We start from the raw sequence: 19,135 nt of genomic DNA, 5'->3' as shown, positions 1-19,135 counted from the left end.
TATGCGTAAAAACGGACATTTTCCGGTATACGCATATAACGGATTTCGCTTATATCGGACAAAACCAGTGGGAACAATTGAATCCGATATATCCCAGGTTTACTGTAGTTCCTTAATTGACAAGGTATACACTACAGTGTGAGAGTAGTACAAGAGTAGGAAGTGTTAAAAAAAATATTCATCCGGGATCTTTAGTTTGTGTTTTTGTTTGGGGTGCAAGAGTGCACAGCCGATGACGGTGAAGGGAAAACAATTAAGAGTCATCAAGTGAAATTTAATGGTCGTGTGCAATAATTTTCCCAACACCTCACATGGGAACGCCGCGCTCGAACTGTGCTTCCCTTTTGTTTGAATGAAGCATTTTATTTAACGCATATGAAGATGGAAAACATTTTAAGGAGGAGGGGGGGGGGGGGGGGGCGGGTGTCATATTCCCATGCAGAGTTTGCCTTGTCATTCGCATCCTCACCTTGACTTTGACACTGAGGAAACACAAAAATGGGAAAAAAATAAAAAAAAATAAAATAAAAAAAAATTGCAAGTGTAAATAATCCTGTAAAAGTGCAATCTCGTTTGGAGAATAAGTTGATGAAAAGCAAGTTCTGTGTCTTTTGTGCGGACATGCCACCACCAGGCGTGGCTTGGCGAGGACATCTTGTTGGGGAGTCTTCTTTGTTCACAGCCTCCAACCGCCGCCGCCACTACTGCTGCAAAAGCGCTTTTTTTTATTTTGAAAGGGGGACTGGTTCAATGTATGGATGGATGTATGGCTCAATATGCCCCCCCCCCCCCTGCATAGGGTCTGCAGCGTCTGTCTGCCAACTCCCTTCCCCCTCATATATATGATATAAATATATATATTCACAGACACCGCCCCCCTCCCCTTTCTCTCTCCTCCCCAGCCAGACAGCGTCTATACATAACATCCTCATGCGGAGACGACAACGTGGTGACCCGCTGCCGCAAAGCGTGGCTTCCATGAGGTGGGCGGATACCCCTTCCAAATAATCATAAAAAATCCCTATCAATTATTATTTACCCCCCGAACCCTCCCTTCCTATTCGTATCGAGGAGGAATAAAGTTGACATCATCCTTTTCCCAGCAGCGCCATGTGCGCCCTTCCCTCCGTTGTGTTTACATCCTTGCGTGGGTTCTTACATAAAAAAGAACCCCCAGCCCCTTCTAATAGCATCTAATACAGGACAAGGTTCCGCTCGGATCCCGAAAAAAAAAAAAAAAAAAAAAAACTCCACCTCGGTTCGGTTCGGTGTCAGGCTCTTTTTGAGGAGGAGGGGAGCGGCTCGGCAGCCAGACGGGGTGGAGCAAAGCCAGGCCCGGCCCCCGATGTAGCGTGCAGACGCGGGCCTTCTCCGTGCGTCCCGTCCGCTTGGAGCTCGCGGAGAGTCTACTGTACTGGAAGTGTGGCGGGGTCCAGAGTAGCGGGAGGGGGGCGGTCTATGGGAGGGACTAGCGCAAAAAGAGAGGAGGGGGCGTCGGAAGGAGGAGGCGGCGGAGGCAGAGAGGAGGTTGTTTCTCCAGTCTCTTTCCCCTCGTCTTTGTCTCACACACTCTTTTGTTAGCCATGCCGAGCCTGCTGGTTCTAGCAGGGCTCATGGAGAAAAACGGGGGCTACGGCGGGGATCTGGCCGGCTCCGGCTTCGGAGGCGAGGCTCTCCTGGTGCCGCCCGACGACGACGAGGACGACTCCCGTGCCCTGCGGGTCGCGCTGGGCCAGCTGTCTCTGCTGGGGCTCGGCGAGGGCGAAGACGGCAACGGAGGAGGCGGCGGCGGCGGCGGTGGAGCCCCGACGACAGGAGGAGTGCAGGACCGGAGCAACAACAACAACAACAACCACCACCAGCACCACCACGGCGGCGGCGGCGGCGGCGGGGGGGACGCGTCGATCCTGCAAGGGAAGAGCAAGTTGTGCGCCCTGTACGAGAGTGAGCCCAAAGGACGCGGCTGCAACATCACTGAATGCGTCCCGGTGCCGAGCTCCGAACATGTGGCCGAGATAGTGGGCAGGCAAGGTAAACTTTACCGGCGTGCATCTCCATGCTGCTTTTCATCCACAGTCCCCCCCGTCCCCGAAATGTTACCTGGTGTTATTTGACAAAGAAAAGGGAGTGGTGTGTGTGTATATGTGTGTGTGTGTTTTTTTTGTGTGTCCCCCCCCACCCGCCCACTTCTTTCCATTAGACATCAGCCTCCCACTTTTCCTGCCTCACTGTTGCAAGTTCAGCATGCATCATCATCATTATTGTTTATTTGGATTATTTTAGCATCTAGGGCATTTTTAAGCAAGATGACCCCTCCTGCGCCCCCTCCTTTACCTTGGCCCGCCCCTCCCGAGTGAATGATTCCACATCCACGCCATCAATGTCACTGGAGCACTTGCTTCCTTTGTCGTCTGAGACGCGCCAGACTGTTCAAAAGGCAACGTGCTGTTGTGAGCAGGGGTGGGGTGGGTTTTGTGTGTGTGTGTGTGTGGGGGGGGGGGGGGGGGGGGGCTAGGACTAGGGGAAAAAAGGAGGGTTGGCTTCCACTGTGAATGGTTGGGCCCCGAGCTTACAGGGAGCGGGCAGGGCTGATGTTTTGGATGTGTTGGGTGCCTCCCCGAAAGAAAGATACGGGGCTGCTTGTTTATGTGGTGCACCCGTGGCCCACTGACACATTTGGACAATGGAGAGAGCCGCCCAGCCAGCGTGGGCCTCCCCTCCCCCCACCCCCCCACACCACACTTTTTATTGTAAAAGTTACATTCCTGTCACATAACATGTTCCTGCTTTAGTCCGACACGGTGCATTTGGAAGCTGGCGTTGAAGTTAAATGACAGCAGCTGTCAAACAAAGGTGTGAAAGTGGCGGGGCGAGGCGAGGTGCGGGAGTGGGGGCATGTACGTAGCTAGTGGTACACATGGGATGCTCTTCCAGGGTGACTCAGCTAGACATGGAAGGAGCAGGTGGAATGCTGGAATTGTCCAACAAAAAGATGTTTGTGTCGATTGTCCGCAAAGCTCCGGTGCAGGTGCAGGTTTTGTCCGCTGGAGTCAAGTTGAAGGTTTGCTTTGAAGCCGTGTTGCTTCAGTGGAACTTCAGCCTTTTCCCGCTCGCTTGCTAGCGGCACAAACACGACGGACGGCGTCTAAAAGCTTGAATGGGAGTCACGCCTATGAGCCTGCACACACTCCAGTGAGGCGAGGAAGGAAGCAGATTGGGAGGTGTGTGTGTGTGTTTGTGAAGGGGTGGGGGGGTCGGGAAGAGAAACCAGCAGATAAAGTTAATTTACAGAACATCACAAGAACGAGGGCTTCTTCTTAGTGATACTTTCCTGCTCAGGTGCGATGCTGGTTTGGATTTTATTTGTGCAGCAAAAGTAGCCCCTGAATTGTAAGCGGAGGTCCAAAGACACCGAGACGTAAACATATGCTGCATGAAACTTGCTGTTTAAACCACATTAAACCCAATTTTGGAGCTTGAAAATGCAAACATTTCAAAATAAAAGCCTTGATATGTCCATGTAAACACTGAACATGTATGTGTACACACGACCAGATAACAGTGGAACACTTGTTTTTTTTTTTTTGCATGCATTACTTTCAACAATTCTATAGACACCACAAAGAAGCGTGATCAGCTATTTAGTGTGTATGCTAATTTTGCCCCACCTTGCGGCCTGGCATGCACTTTGCAGTATATTGTGTTAGCTTTTATTTGGACCCCTATATTCATCTTTTCACTCATATTACCCAAAATAGTAACAATAATAATAGAAAATAAGACATAATATAGACTTGTGATAACATTGAGAGACATCCTTGTTCTTTTATTTCTTCCTGTTGTGGATGGAACTTCCTTTAGTGGCTATTGTGTCATCAATGTAACATTACTGACACCTAGTGACCAGTGTAGAAAACTACATATCTTATATGTGTACTTTATGTAAAAAAAAAAAACATTCAACCACAAAACAGACGGATGTATTAATATAAAATGTAAAAAAAAAAAATACAAGCATGAAGGTACTTCATTTCTGTATTTGTAATTTTAACAAATAAAGCACAAAACTGGTCATAACCATACGATAACCGTACGTTAGGGTGCATCAAAAAACACAATTATTGAATTTTGATATGGCTGTGTACTAAAAGTGTTCCGATATATGTAGAAACAACACATATAAAATATTTTTCCAATACATGATTATTTAGGGGTGCCACCATACATCTGTTTTTGTGGAATAAAGTGGTGAACAGTTCAATGGTCGCCATGGAGATTTGAGGTGATCTTTATGTTTTTGTTGGTATTTATACTCCTATTACATATTACTAGCAAATTTGCGGTTTTGTCTTTGTAATTTGAATGATTTGTAGTCATATTTATAGGTATTTAGCGCTCATTGCCTCTACTGTAGCTAACATTAGCTAGCTAATGACAGTTAGCTAATAGCTGAGCAAGCATAACATCAACAAGAGTAATATAGAGTAGACAGTATTACTGATGTCTCATATTTATTGAGAGTAGTACTGTAGTACTCCATAATGTGATATACACTTGTCCATGTATTATTTTAGTCACTGTTTAGTGCTCATTGCCTCTACTGTAGCTAACATTAGCTAGCTAGTTTGCTAATGACAGTTAGCTAATAGCTGAGCAAGCATAACATCAACAACAGTAATATAGAGTAGACAGTATTACTGATGCCTCATATTTATTGAGAGTAGTACAGTAGTCCTACATAATCTGATATACACTTGTCCATTTATTATTTTAGGCACTGTTTAGTGCTCATTGCTTCTACTGTAGCTAACATTAGCTAGCTAGTTTGCTAATGACAGTTAGCTAATAGCTGAGCAAGCATAACATCAACAAGAGTAATATAGAGTAGACAGTAATTTGGCAATTGCACATTAGAAATTGCACATTTTCTGAAATTTTACAAAAGTTTATGTGTGAGGTGGCACCCCCAAAACACATTTTTATGTTCATTAGAAAAAAAAAATTAAAATACCAGCCAAATTGATATTATGAATTAAAAATTTCCCATTCAAATTTGATGCACCCTAATGTACGTTAAAAAAAAACTATACAGGGCTAATGAGGTGATATGACGCGAGTAGTGCCCGGGTTTTGAACGGTTCACATGGTGACGTCGCACGTTGCGAGTGATTTGCAAACTTCCACAAACGCAAATAAAAAAACAAATACAACAAAGAAGCGTCGTTGCAGAAAAAAAGCGTTTTGTTGACCAGTTACGGCATCGGCGGTCGTTGTTTGTTGTTGAAAAGGAAGCGCCTCCTGCGACTGTAAATTCTTGTTGTGTTTGATTAATCTTTGCCCGGTTGGGCTCGCACATGATTGCCTAATTGGGACGTTGGTTTGTTGCTGATTAAAAGGCGACGTGTAGGAGTTTGTTGCGCCGCCATCCTCTGCGACACAAGGGTGTCTATTAGCTTCATTAAATAACGACAAGGGCTGTTTTTGCAGGTTCCGGGTACGGGTGTGATTTCTCCCCGGAGAAACACTTCCTGTCTCGGGAACCAAATAAGATTCAGTTAACGTAGCATCCTGTTTATTGGGTGATTCTTGCTGGAGCCGTAGAGGAGCACAGGTCTCTTTAAGATTTGCCTAAGGCAAGAAAGGCCCAGCAGACTCGTCAATAATCGTGCGGGACTTAACAAGGGCGCTGGCTCACTTTCTCAATGGCCGACTGAGTCGATATATTCCGCACGGATGCTACACGAGCACATCCGTTCAGTTCACCTAACGGATTCACAGAGGTGAAAACCCACTCATCCATCATCATGCCGTGTTGTCATTTGCCGTAAAAAAAAAATGGAGCAACAGTCGGCCCCAAAAGGAGCGCCGATGTGGCCTGTTGCAAGTTCGAGGAGAGGTCACAGGATGAGCGTGATGCTGCAAATAGATCTGGGGATGCTCCTCCGGCCCACAACATGAGGCCGCGGTCTGGACGTCTTAATATGGAAGCTCTTGAATAAACTGTTTTTTTTGCTGGAGATCTCAACCATCACAACAATGTCAAAGAACGTCTCTAAAAAGTCCAAATTTCTTTGTTTCCTGTAAAAATAATGAAAATAACCGATAACCGGGGTTGGACCTCAGTGGGGGTTTGGCTACAACGAGAGCTTCTGCTTTAAAAGCGTATGTTGGTGTGTCTGCAGGTTGCAAGATCAAAGCTCTGAGGGCCAAGACCAACACCTACATCAAGACCCCAGTCCGAGGAGAGGAACCGGTGTTTCTGATCACCGGCCGCAAGGAAGACGTGGCGCTCGCTCGGCGAGAGATCATATCGGCTGCCGAGCACTTCTCCATGCTGAGGGCGTCCCGCAACAAGCTGGGGGTGTCCTTCAGTGGCTCCCCGCCCACGCCGCTCCCGGGCCAGACCACCATCCAAGTGAGGGTTCCATACCGAGTAGTGGGGTTGGTCGTCGGGCCCAAAGGATCCACAATTAAACGCATTCAGCAGCAGACCTGCACGTATATCGTCACGCCCAGCCGGGACCGGGACCCGGTCTTTGAGATCACAGGGTCGCCGAGTAACGCCGAGAGAGCCCGGGAGGAGATAGAAGCGCACATCGCTTTCCGGACAGGCGGCCTTCACGACCACAACAACGAGAACGACTGCCTGGGCCCCAACGGTGGAACCAGTCCAGCGGGCAGCAGCAGCGGTTTGGAGAGCCGTCTCCAGCAGGTGTGGGGCCTCCAGGGGGGGCAGCGCAAACCTCTCACCAGCAGCTACCGCCAGAACTTCTCAGACGCCATGGTCGGCGGGGGCGGCGGCGGTGAGGGAGGCGGCGTCTACAACAAGGGCAACTTCTCCAGCTCCGGAGAGAAGCCGTGCTCCTTTTTCGGATCGGAGGGCACCCAGAGCTGGGGCGACCCCGATTACCCCAAGCAGATGGCCTTCTACGCGCAGCAGCGCTCCAAGAGCTTCGGAGGCCTCCCGTTGCCCCTGACCAGACTCTCGCCGGGTCTGCCCGAGCCGTGCGGCGGCACCACTAACTCCTCGGTCACCGGCATCGGGCCCGTGTCCGGGTCGCCTCACGCCCAGGCTCGCCGCGCTCACAGCGAGCCCACGTCGGCCGGCGACGGCGGCAGCGGCTTCCCCGGGCGCCTCCCCGTGCCGGACTCGCCGCCGGCCGCCGTGCGGGACTGCATGACATGTTTCGAGAGCAAAGTGACGGCCGCCCTGGTGCCCTGCGGCCATAACCTCTTCTGCATGGAGTGCGCCATCCGGATCTGTGAGCTCAACCACCCCGAGTGCCCCGTGTGCCACACCCAGGTCACGCAGGCCATCCGAATATTCTCCTAGGAAACCACACCCCTTTTGATCCTTTATTTTGTCCTTTATCGGGTAATCATTTGCTCTTATGATAGTAATTATTATTACTAATATTAGGATGATACACGTTTGTTTTTTTCAGAAAATTTTCAAACAATCAAGCAGATATTTTAGAAGGCACTGCTTGCTTTGCTAAAAAGTCGAAGAAATATTTTTCAGTTTTTCTTTTATATACATATATATGCATATATATTTTATAAAAGTTTTGTTTATAAGAGAAGTATAGTACCTTTTCAGGTTTTTCCTTCATGAATCACGGCGCAGGCAGACGTAATGTGAACATTTGATTCTCACGCTTTTATTTTGCCATGAAGTGGGTTTAAATGGAAGGAAGCGGGATGATTGTGGAGGGAAAATATTCAATTCGTATTCAAACCCGCAACATACAATCATCGCAGTTAGAAAACCTGTCAATCAAACCTTCAAATTTGATGGTAAAGCAATCGTTTATGAAGCTGTGACAATAGATTGAGCTCGGCAAAGAGAAAAGGTGGCTGGTTTAGTCGAAGCCTTGCAAGACGACACTCGGGTCAAACTTGTTTTGGCGTACAAGCGACCAAACATCATATCGTTTATTGGTCATAATCATTGGCACCGCTTGAAATGAGTGAATTTCATTGATTACACATCGCTCACGGTAATTTGCTGAAAAGATTGAGTGACGCTCGTTCCTCGTAGCTTAAAGAGCTGAAGGCCCCAAAGCCTTGGAATCCGTCCAGTTGGCCGCCGCCGCCTCCTTTATGTACGAAGCCCCTTCGGGTGCCGCCCTCCCCTCCACGGTGCTTGTTTCCTAGTCACCTTAAACCCCACGTGGTCATTTGTCCGCCACTAAAATGAGAACAAGCTGGAATATTCTTTATAATAATAATAATAATAATAATAAAAATGGCGTGTGTTCTCAGGTCGGTAATGAGCCGAGCTGCACAGGGGCAGGTGCATCATGTCCCCGCTGTGGCTTTGACCCCACCGTGGAGGTCTCGTCTGGCCACCTTTCTCTCCTTTCTTTGTAACAGACCCCCCCCCTCCCCCTCTCAACACCCCCTTGCCGCCCATCCCTCCTCAGCTCCTCTACTGCTGCTTCCAGTGACATGATTGGCTTAGAGAAGGCCCTCATATTGTCTCCGCTCGATAGCGACGACAACCGCTCTTGGGGGGGAAAAAAAGGCTGGTCCAGGTGCGGACCGGCGGGGGGAAACGGGGGTGGGGGTATTTTAACGCCCCACTGTGAATTCAAGTCCACTCCTTAGTATGAAGCATAGAAGAGGAAGGTACGATACGTGATGAAAAACATGTGGGCGCCCTATCACATGATGTGTAGTGTGATATTACCCCCCCCCCCCCCCCCCAGTCCCCCACCCCCCTTACTCACCCACACTGTGAAATTCTAACAGGGTTTACGTGACAGCAGCAGCAGCGCAGATCGAAGTTTCCACAAGGCCCCGCCCCCCTCCCCACTTGTCCTTACCCCGCCTCCATGATGTGGGCGGGCTACTGTACGGGCCCGTCCCGCAGCTGCCCCTTCACTATGGATACTGGGGGTCTCAGCCAATAGAAGACCCACCGCTCGGCCCCTCCCCCGTCCAATGAATGAAAATCAGACAATTGCGATTGACAGGAAAGCAAAGGAAACGCCCCATTTAAACAGAATCGAATTACACCCCCCCTGCCCCCCCTATACCGCCTTCGTCTGCACGACCCGAGCCCGGGGGATTTCAGAAGAGGGCATGCAGGGTGGGAGGGGGGCTTAAGCTGTTGGGTAAAAGGGAGGGAGGCGTTGGGCATGGGGCTGGAGAAAGGGTGGCGGCAAGTTGGGGCTTGTTATGTGGGGGCCAGCGGTGACACTGGAGAACACGTATACACCCACACTCTCAAGAGACCCCGTCCGTCCCGCTCCGCCCCCGCCCCCACCCCCACCTCTCTTAGGCTGTGTTCACACTTGTGGTTCGGTGCTCTGGTCAAGGTTCTTGGTGCACATTTTGGTCCACGTGGGTTGGATAGTAAAGAATATAAAGCAGGGGTGTCCAAACTATTCAAGGGGGCCACTTTTGTACGCTTAGTCAGTATATGCTAAACTATACAAACAAAACAACCCCAGTTTTCGTATGATTCGCTTTTTATCAGAAATGTTCACATCTCGCTTTTTTCGTGTTTTTGTAAAATATCGGTTGAGGACCCAAAAAGTGCAAGTGCTAAATAACCCCAAATTATTATTTCACACTTTTCTGCACAATAACTATTTCTATAAAATGTATTTTTGTTCCTAGCTTGGGTTTCTGGAACAAATTATTTGGTTTTACATGATTTTCGATTTTCCTCAGTTTTTGATTCCACTGTATTTAATAATATACCTCATTCACAATGAAACCAGCCGCTGGACAGAAATGGCCCCCGGAACACACTTTGGACACCCGTGCCGTTACAGCAGGACTTATTATATACAAACCAAAATTCCGTCCGCTGGCTTAAATACACTTTTGAAGAGCTTCCGACGCCTTTTCTCTTCCATATTTGTCCTTCCTGGTTTTTAACGGCGGTCCTGTGCGGCTCACGTTGGAGCTCAAGTCCAGCAAACCGCAGGAGAGCTCGGCTACGTGTTGTTTGCATGTTCCCGTTAGCGTAATGCTGTGGATTTCACTTGTCTATGCAGCTAGCTGACTAATGTGGAAGTAGATAGATTTTCCACGTCTTCACATCATATCATAACCTAAACCACGGGTGTCCAAACTTTTTCCAGGAAGGAATCAAATGAAAACCGGGCCGCTTTGATATTTGACTTTTTTTCGGTAGCTAGCAAGTTCCATTATATTTATATTTATATTTCAAGATTCAGTTCCACCGGGTTTGTCGTTTGTCCGTTTTTGCTGCAACTGTCTTCTTGAAGCTTTTCCTAACACTGGGATTCCAGACTCCATATATATTCCCATAATATTCCAGCCTATCTTTCAAAAAAATTCTAACTTTATTTTTGTTTTGTTACTTATATGGTGTAAATTGTTGCGGAAATTGTGAAAATTATTTTTTTCTCCTCACAGTATTACGATGTTATGCACTTTTTTTTTATTTTTTGCGGTGATGCCACAATTTTTTGCCATTAACATTATGACGTTTCCCAATATTTGTACTTTATTCCGTAAAACTACTGCTTTCTTTCAGTTTTTTTTTTCCTGTTTTCTTGTTTGTATTTTAAAAGGTGCAGAGGGCCGCTAACATCAGCCACGGCGCACATTTGGGACGCTCCTGACTTAAATAGCCTTAAAGGTCATAGTTTAATAACTTGTACTTTACAACATAGTTATTTACATTACATGTTCTAGTGTAAAAGAAGGGTGTACAAAGTACGGACGGGGTGCAATTTGCAGCCCACAGCTGTTGTTTTATTGACCTGCAGCAAAAATGGAAAAAATCTGCAATAATTTCACAGGAATACAGTACAAATATTAAAAGACGGAAGCTGTAATCTTACAGGAAAAAGTTGTAAATTAAAATAACGCAAGTAAAATAACATCCTTATAAGAGGAAAAGTAATAATTTAGTAGCATAAAGTTGAAATATTGAAGAAAAAAGACTATATTAAGAGAAACAAAACAACAAATAGATTACTTTTTGGAAAGTTAGGTTGTGGAAAAATGAGAAGAAAGTGAAAAAGACATAATAAAAATGAGGCGATAATTAATTGGAAAAAATAAATACAATTTCAACTATTTTTTTTAAATAAATTGAGTTTTTAAAAATATATTTTAGTAGTAATTTAATTTAGTAGTTCAATTTACAAGTAATTTTTTTGAAAATTATTTTGGGAATAAAGTCAAAATATTATGGGAATAAAGTCATTACTCCAAAGAGTATTTATTTAAGAAGACAGTTGAAATATTGAAATATAATACAAAAAAAAACAAGGGCTGCACGGCGGTCGAGTGGTTAGCGCGTAGGCCTCACAGCTAGGAGACCCGAGTTCAATTCCACCCTCGGTTTGCATGTTCTCCCCGTGCATGCGTGGGTTTTCTCCGGGTACTCCGGTTTCCTCCCACATTCCAAAAACATGCTAGGTTAATTGGCGACTCCAAATTGTCCATAGGTATGAATGTGAGTGTGAATGGTTGTTTGTCTGTATGTGCCCTGGGATTGGCTGGCCACCAGTCCAGGGTGTACCCCGCCTTTCGCCCCAAGACAGCTGGGATAGGCTCCAGCGACCCTCGTGAAGATAAGCAGTAGAAAATGAATGAATTTTTTAGTAGTAGCGCTACTTCGAACGCAATGAGGGTACACGCCCGGTTCTCACACCGGGGTCGGGATGACAGCCTTCACACCAAAGGTACCAGAGCTCCTTTTAGCCGAACCAAACTACAGATGTGAACACACCCTTTGGATACAAACAGATATTAAACACACTATTCTTCCAAAATAAAAGTACCTTACGTTCTATAAAGAAAGAGCATAGTTCTCATTTTATGGAGAAATTGCACAACAATTCTTAGTATTTTTTATTGTTGTTTTCTGCCTTAATATTTAGTTATTCTGCCATGACACTGACATTTTGGCCTTGGATCGCACCACCCCCTGAAACGACGAGTGTTTTGGAGTAAAAGAATGTCACCGAACCTCGGAAATCACAAACACGACGTTCAAGCACCTTATTTACCAAACATTTCATTCATACCAAACAGACCAGTGATGGTGAAATATTTGCTAGGATTTGACGAGACATGCACATAAGGATTGCCTATCATTTTTATCTGCCGTTCCGGTTGTTTCACCACGACAGAGGGCGTGCTTTGTAAATACGCGAGGCCTGCTTCCGCTTTGCATTATTACCACAAAAGTTCTAGGGAGAGTAAAATCTTTTATTATACGCCACCCATCCTTCTTTTGACTCTTCATAGTATATTAGATATTAGATCCATACGTGTAACAAATATTATTTAAAGGAATTAACTTAGTATTTCATCCAAATATATCAATGAAAAAAATCTGACTATAAACTGTAATAACAATATACTTTATGAAGCCTCTACTGTATAAATCCAATCTAAATAAATACAAATTCCGATTAATTGTATGTAATAACCCCTAAATAAATACATGACTTTCTATGTACGTTAGGATAAGAAGCAATAAACAAATGAGTCCATTGTTGAAAATATTCTATCCAGACTTTGATTACTAGCATATTAGCGTTTCATATCAAGCCGCAGCTCTTTGTGTACGGAACGTGATATTATAAGATAGCTGCTGTGCTCTTCAGGGTTTTTTCTGCGTGACGTTATGTTGAATATTAAGCGGAGCACACAGGGCGAGGGATGTCATTCGTGGGGTGCGTTTCTTATGGCGTTTGCCCGTTTTCAGGCCGTGGTTCGCCTGAAAGGTCAGAGGTGCCGAGTAGCCAAAGACCAAATGAGGAGGAGACTGATGCTGTGTTTCAATTCATACTTTGCTGAGTGTTGAGTGCACTGAAATGTGCACCGCTGGACACTTAGCACCCTCAATCGTATAACTCAAGGGGCGGGATTACCATACCTACATGTGAGCGAGAATTATTGCAAAGTGGGTGTTCCAAATTGTGGTGAAAATGCTCCATCAAGTGGATGTTGTCATTAAAAAAGAGAGAGGAACAAGCAGATACCGGATTTTCCAGGCTATAAGTCGCCAGCCAGTCAAAAAATGGGTCAATTCAGTGAGTTTTAGCTTGAAGCAAATTCACCAAGCTCCCGATCTCATTGATACAATAGAATTAAGAACACACCTGGGAGAAGGAATAGGCGAAATTAACATAAGCGAGTCCAAGTTAGCGGCAAGCAAGTTCACCAAGCTCCCGATCTCATTTATATAATAGAATTAAGAACACACCTGGCAGAAGGAATAGGCAAAATTAACATAAGCGAGTCCAAGTTAGCGCTGAGCAAGTTCACCAAGCTCCCGATCTCATTGATACAATAGAATTAAGAACACACCTGGCAGAAGGAACAGGCAAAATTAACATAAGCGAGTCCAAGTTAGCGCCGAGCAAGTTCACCAAGCTCCCGATCTCATTTATACAATAGAATTAAGAACACACCTGGGAGAAGGAATAGGCGAAATTAACATAAGCAAGTCCAAGTTAGCGCCGAGCAAGTTCACCAAGCTCCCGATCTCATTTATACAATAGAATTAAGAACACACCTGGGAGAAGGAATAGGCGAAATTAACATAAGCGAGTCCAAGTTAGCGCCGAGCAAGTTCACCAAGCTCCCGATCTCATTTATATAATAGAATTAAGAACACACCTGGGAGAAGGAATAGGCAAAATTAACATAAGCGAGTCCAAGTTAGCGCCGAGCAAGTTCACCAAGCTCCCGATCTCATTTATGCAATAGAATTAAGAACACACTTGGCAGAAGGAATAGGCAAAATTAACATAAGCGAGTCCAAGTTAGCGGCAAGCAAGTTCACCAAGCTCCCGATCTCATTGATACAATAGAATTAAGAACACACCTGGGAGAAGGAATAGGCGAAATTAACATAAGCGAGTCCAAGTTAGCGCCGAGCAAGTTCACCAAGCTCCCAATCTCATTTGTACAATAGAATTAAGAACACACCTGGGAGAAGGAATAGGCGAAATTAACATAAGCGAGTCCAAGTTAGCGCCGAGCAAGTTCACCAAGCTCCCGATCTCATTTATACCATAGAATTAAGAACACACCTGGCAGAAGGAATAGGCAAAATTAACATAAGCGAGTCCAAGTTAGCGCCGAGCAAGTTCACCAAGCTCCCGATCTCATTGATACAATAGAATTAAGAACACACCTGGCAGAAGGAATAGGCGAAATTAACATAAGCGAGTCCAAGTTAGCGCCGACCAAGTTCACCAAGCTCCCGATCTCATTTATACAATATAATTAAGAACACACCTGGGAGAAGGAATAGGCAAAATTAACATAAGCGAGTCCAAGTTAGCGGCAAGCAAGTTCACCAAGCTCCCGATCTCATTTATACAATATAATTAAGAACACACCTGGGAGAAGGAATAGGCAAAATTAACATAAGCGAGTCCAAGTTAGCGGCAAGCAAGTTCACCAAGCTCCCGATCTCATTTATACAATAGAATTAAGAACACACTTGGCAGAAGGAATAGGCAAAATTAACATAAGCGAGTCCAAGTTAGCGCCGAGCAAGTTCACCAAGCTCCCGATCTCATTTATATAATAGAATTAAGAACACACCTGGGAGAAGGAATAGGCGAAATTAACATAAGCGAGTCCAAGTTAGCGCCGAGCAAGTTCACCAAGCTCCCGATCTCATTGATACAATAGAATTAAGAACACACCTGGGAGAAGGAATAGGCGAAATTAACATAAGCGAGTCCAAGTTAGCGGCAAGCAAGTTCACCAAGCTCCCGATCTCATTTATACAATAGAATTAAGAACACACCTGGGAGAAGGAATAGGCAAAATTAACATAAGCGAGTCCAAGTTAGCGCCGACCAAGTTCACCAAGCTCCCGATCTCATTTATACCATAGAATTAAGAACACACCTGGCAGAAGGAACAGGCAAAATTAACATAAGCGAGTCCAAGTTAGCGCCGAGCAAGTTCACCAAGCTCCCGATCTCATTTATACAATAGAATTAAGAACACACCTGGGAGAAGGAATAGGCAAAATTAACATAAGCGAGTCCAAGTTAGCGCCGAGCAAGTTCACCAAGCTCCCGATCTCATTCCACATCAATGGATTTGAAACACAGCTTCACTCTAGTTTTCATTTATTTTGCAAAAGCAAGTCTGTGAAACAAAAGCATATCAGGTTTCAGTTTGGGAGGCGTGCCGTGCTAGCCGCTAGCAAGGCGCCGCGCCCACGAAAACTGAAAGGAACCCTCAGCCGCGGACGACGACGGACGACGACTTAGCGCCGTCTTTTTCGTAGCGCCGCCATCTTTTGGAAGGGTTTTGCCTGCATGTTATTAAGATATCATAGCTACGATTTATCCGCATAATGGACTCATGAAAAAAGCTTTAGCACCCCCTCCAGGCAAACGCGGGTTCGGTAAAAGAAAACCCGTATATCTGCAGCGTAGTTTAATCGATACACGAAATAAGAATATACTTGTAGGTGTTAAGTTTCATTTGTGCAGCTCGCCCGGCGGTATGAAATACTCGGGACTAAAGTGTGCGCTGACTCGCGGCGACGCTGGAGTCGTTAATTTCTTCGTAGTATTATTCATTCCGATATTGTATTACGCTTTCTGTTCTAGTAAAAGTAGAAACTGTTGATGTTTTTTCCTCTCTATATGAAAGTTTATGCATTTAATATGTAGGTTCCCTTTGAAGGAGTGATAGGAAATCCTTATTCTCAATGGATGCACTTAAGCAATTGTAACCAACTTTTACAAAATCTCACGTCAAGCAAGTAACGCATTTGAATGTATAAAGATAAAAAAAAAAAAAAAACACGACATAATGCACTCCTTTTTTTATTACAAGCTTTAAGTTTTTGTTTTCTGGGGGGAGGGGAAAGAATTTGTGACAAGTTCAGACTATATTTGAGTTCTTCCACATACATTTATACAAAGTAACTTAAAATGACTTTAAAAAAAAAAAACATATTACAGTTTCTCTAATCTATTTTGCTAACATTGGTTTTTATTTCGTAGAACACAGAGGGGGAAAAAGTCAGTATCTGGATGTTATTTATGGAAACAAATGAAGCAACATATTTAAAAGACGTTTTGTTTTTTAATTAAAAATGACAAGAAGTTAATATATTTCTAAACGGGGGGAAGTCAGTTTCTACTTAAATGGAGAAGTTTTATTTATGACAGTTGCTAACTTCACACACGTCGACGATGACAGAATAGACTATTTTTTAGAATTTGGAGATATTTTAGTCGCAGAGCATCGATCTTGTGCCTCGATGATATCATCTGTAACCCCGCGCCCCCTTGCCCATATACACACATATATGCCTTCAAGGAACCCCATGGTACTGACTGACATGTTACGTTTTTACATTTCCTCTGGGAGACAAACTGGCTTCTCGGAACTCAAACGTTAACACAACACGCTAGGACTGCAGTGTACACTTTTCATTTTGGACATCTACTACTCCGGTTTTTGATTGACAGCGACAGAGCGGCTTGATGGAGGCCTGTTTAGTTGGTTAGGTGGTCCTGATTGAACTTGGATCGAACGCCTCGGACGCTTTTTGCTGGTGAGGTGAAGTGAAAGCGTAGTAGATCTATGTAAGTAGATGCTCACACATCATACACGCAAACGCATCATACACACACACACACACACAAACACACACACCAGGATCATTACTGTACTAGTTTGCATGTATGTCGTACGGTCACTTAGGCGGGACGAGCAGCGCAAAGGGTTTCTCCCTTCGTCGCTCCTCCTCTGTAGATTTTCATAGTCGGGAATCTCTTCGGAGGTCAAAAGTTGACAAGTTTTTGACGCCAGGCGAGGACGCCACCTCAGTCCCCCGCGTCAAAATGCTATCGCCTCACAGCAAATGCACTTGAACTTCCGGTACTTTGAAAAACTCGACAGCCGACATAACATTCTCTTATGCCGCACGCGGGACTCAAGGTACTCAAGGTACTCGAAGTGGCGCCCCGTCCACCCGGTCGAAAACCTGCGATCTTCCTCCGAAGAGGCCGATCCAGTCTGACAGTTTGTCTTTTGGTAGCGTTTCCAATATTTGCAGCACAGTAGGTGTGTTTCATGCCGGTTTAATAGTGGTGGTAGTGCATTAGTTTACGGGCCAGCGTCAACGGCTGGTGTTAGTTTCTGGTTTCTCTGTGAACGGTGAAAGAGGGTTGCCTGCACGGCGCTCTGTGGCTGACCATCAACTTTTGATGGATGCGAACACAAATAAAAAAAAAAGACAAAAAAAGGAAAAAAAATCTGTTACAGTGTGCCATGCCCAACGAGGCATGTGATATTGCAGGTTTATTTCTTATAGCACATGTTTTTTGGGTGAATTACATTTTTGGAAGACATTTTTATTATTATTATTATTAATTATTATTGTATCTGCTCCATGTTAGTTCTGGTTCTTTGTTATTTTTCCAAGATACGAGATGTATTGTAAATGTTTCTAATAAAAACAACAAAATGAAAATGAACCTGATGGATGGGTGAGTGGTGCTTTTTATTTCATTAAATGTACCAAATTAAATATTTAGGGTATAAATGATGAAAGAAAAATAAAATATTATACTGGATAAAACTTAACATGTTTGAAAAACATCATCCACATTGCTTCTAAATCAGGGGTCTCAAACACGTGGCCCGCGGGCCAAATGTGGCACTAGTTTGAGGCCCCCGCTTTGATATGGATGCTGTATGGTATCATGTACCCAGAAAAAATTATTACGTTTGATTCATGTTCATGTTAAAGGTTAAATAACTGTTAATAGTTATCCTCCCTATCCGTGTGGAAGTGGTAAGTTATTGGCTATTTAAGTTGAAAGGAAATAACTTGAAGGCTACCGTTTAGGTCGCTAGCTCTCTAGTTTGCGAGTTAGCATGTGTCTCAAGACCCTGCAGTTGCGCAATATGTTGTAAATAAAAAGAGTATAAATGTGACTATAGTCGTGTTTTGTCATGTCTACAGGGCTCTAATAATGCTTTGTTCATTTTAATCTGAAAAAAATCATTTGTCTACCCAGCAACTATATGCGCTTTCTTAAGTTTTTATTATTTGCCGTTTTATTATTATTATTTTTTTATTTATTTATTACTGATTGATTGATTTTCTTTATTCTTGATTGGTTTATTTATTTTTCATCTTATTTTGTGTAGAAAAATAAAAAGTAAGATATTTGAGAACAGTGGAATGTTTTATCAGAGCTTTTCTTGTAGAAAATTGGAACCAAAGCAAAGTTTTTTTAAATTTTTTGCTTTTTAATAAATGTGTTTTTTTTTTTTGTTTATTTTTTTTGGAAAACCTGATGCGGCCCAGTCTCACCCAGACCCGAGCTCCAGTGGCCCCCAAGTAAATTGAGACCCCTGATCTAAATGGTTGAAATTACCAGTTAGAATTATTGTTCTTTTTCCTATCTAAAGCTTCAAAATTAATATTGAATATATAATAAATTACATTACTTATGTGATTACATTATTTAAATATGTATTGTGTCATCAAATTTATATTTTAAATGAAAGGCAAAAAAAATAAAAATAAAAATCACTGATCATGACTATACTAGATGATTTTGTTGGAGGGAAGGGGGTGTTACAATATGCAATATTTCATCATTTCCAATTTCAAAGGGTTAAAAATTGTGCAAAAGAGCAGCTGGTGCATTTTTGTGCAACGGAGCAGACCTAAAATGATCAAACTGAACTGCTCCAAAGTCTAAAGTCCAAAGTTTTCTCTGATTATAAGTGAATGTATTGAATGTTTTGTCAAAGAGACTAGATTTGAGAGGGTCTATTACAAATTAGATTTATTTATACAGATGCAGTCCAATATACATATATTAGAATAAATGCTTTGGAGCGCTAACCTACACCACCCAGTTTAAGTCCCGTGAAGGCAACACACGTTAACTGATTGTATACACACATTTAGAAATCAAGCCCTTACTTGCACACACTAACAACTTGTCACAGCTAGTTAACGGTCATAAAAAAAAATCCTGCCCCCTGCTCCCCCCTTCAGAAAAGCACAAGGGGGAGACTCATGTAAGCAGGAAATCACCAAGAATAATAATAATAAAAAAAAAAGTCTTAAAAAACCCAGCATTTAGGTAGGATGACATGTCCTTGCATGGAGAGGTAGATGTCC

The 19,135-nt window shown here is 44.0% G+C and overlaps 1 protein-coding gene across 1 annotated transcript; it reads left to right on the top strand.

Moving 5' to 3' along the window:
* The first annotated feature begins 1,334 nt into the window (after positions 1-1,334).
* Positions 1,335-18,003, top strand: mex3a (mex-3 RNA binding family member A). Its single transcript, XM_058053629.1, has 2 exons — positions 1,335-2,031; positions 6,183-18,003. Exons 1-2 carry the CDS (start codon positions 1,584-1,586, stop codon positions 7,331-7,333), a joined length of 1,599 nt encoding a protein of 532 aa, XP_057909612.1. The 5' UTR covers positions 1,335-1,583; the 3' UTR covers positions 7,334-18,003.
* The last annotated feature ends 1,132 nt before the right edge of the window (positions 18,004-19,135 follow it).

The sequence above is a fragment of the Doryrhamphus excisus genome, chromosome 17, assembly GCF_030265055.1.
Source record: "Doryrhamphus excisus isolate RoL2022-K1 chromosome 17, RoL_Dexc_1.0, whole genome shotgun sequence".
In the NCBI taxonomy this organism is placed as follows: Eukaryota; Metazoa; Chordata; class Actinopteri; order Syngnathiformes; family Syngnathidae; genus Doryrhamphus; species Doryrhamphus excisus.
This window is presented reverse-complemented; position numbering and strand designations above follow the sequence as displayed.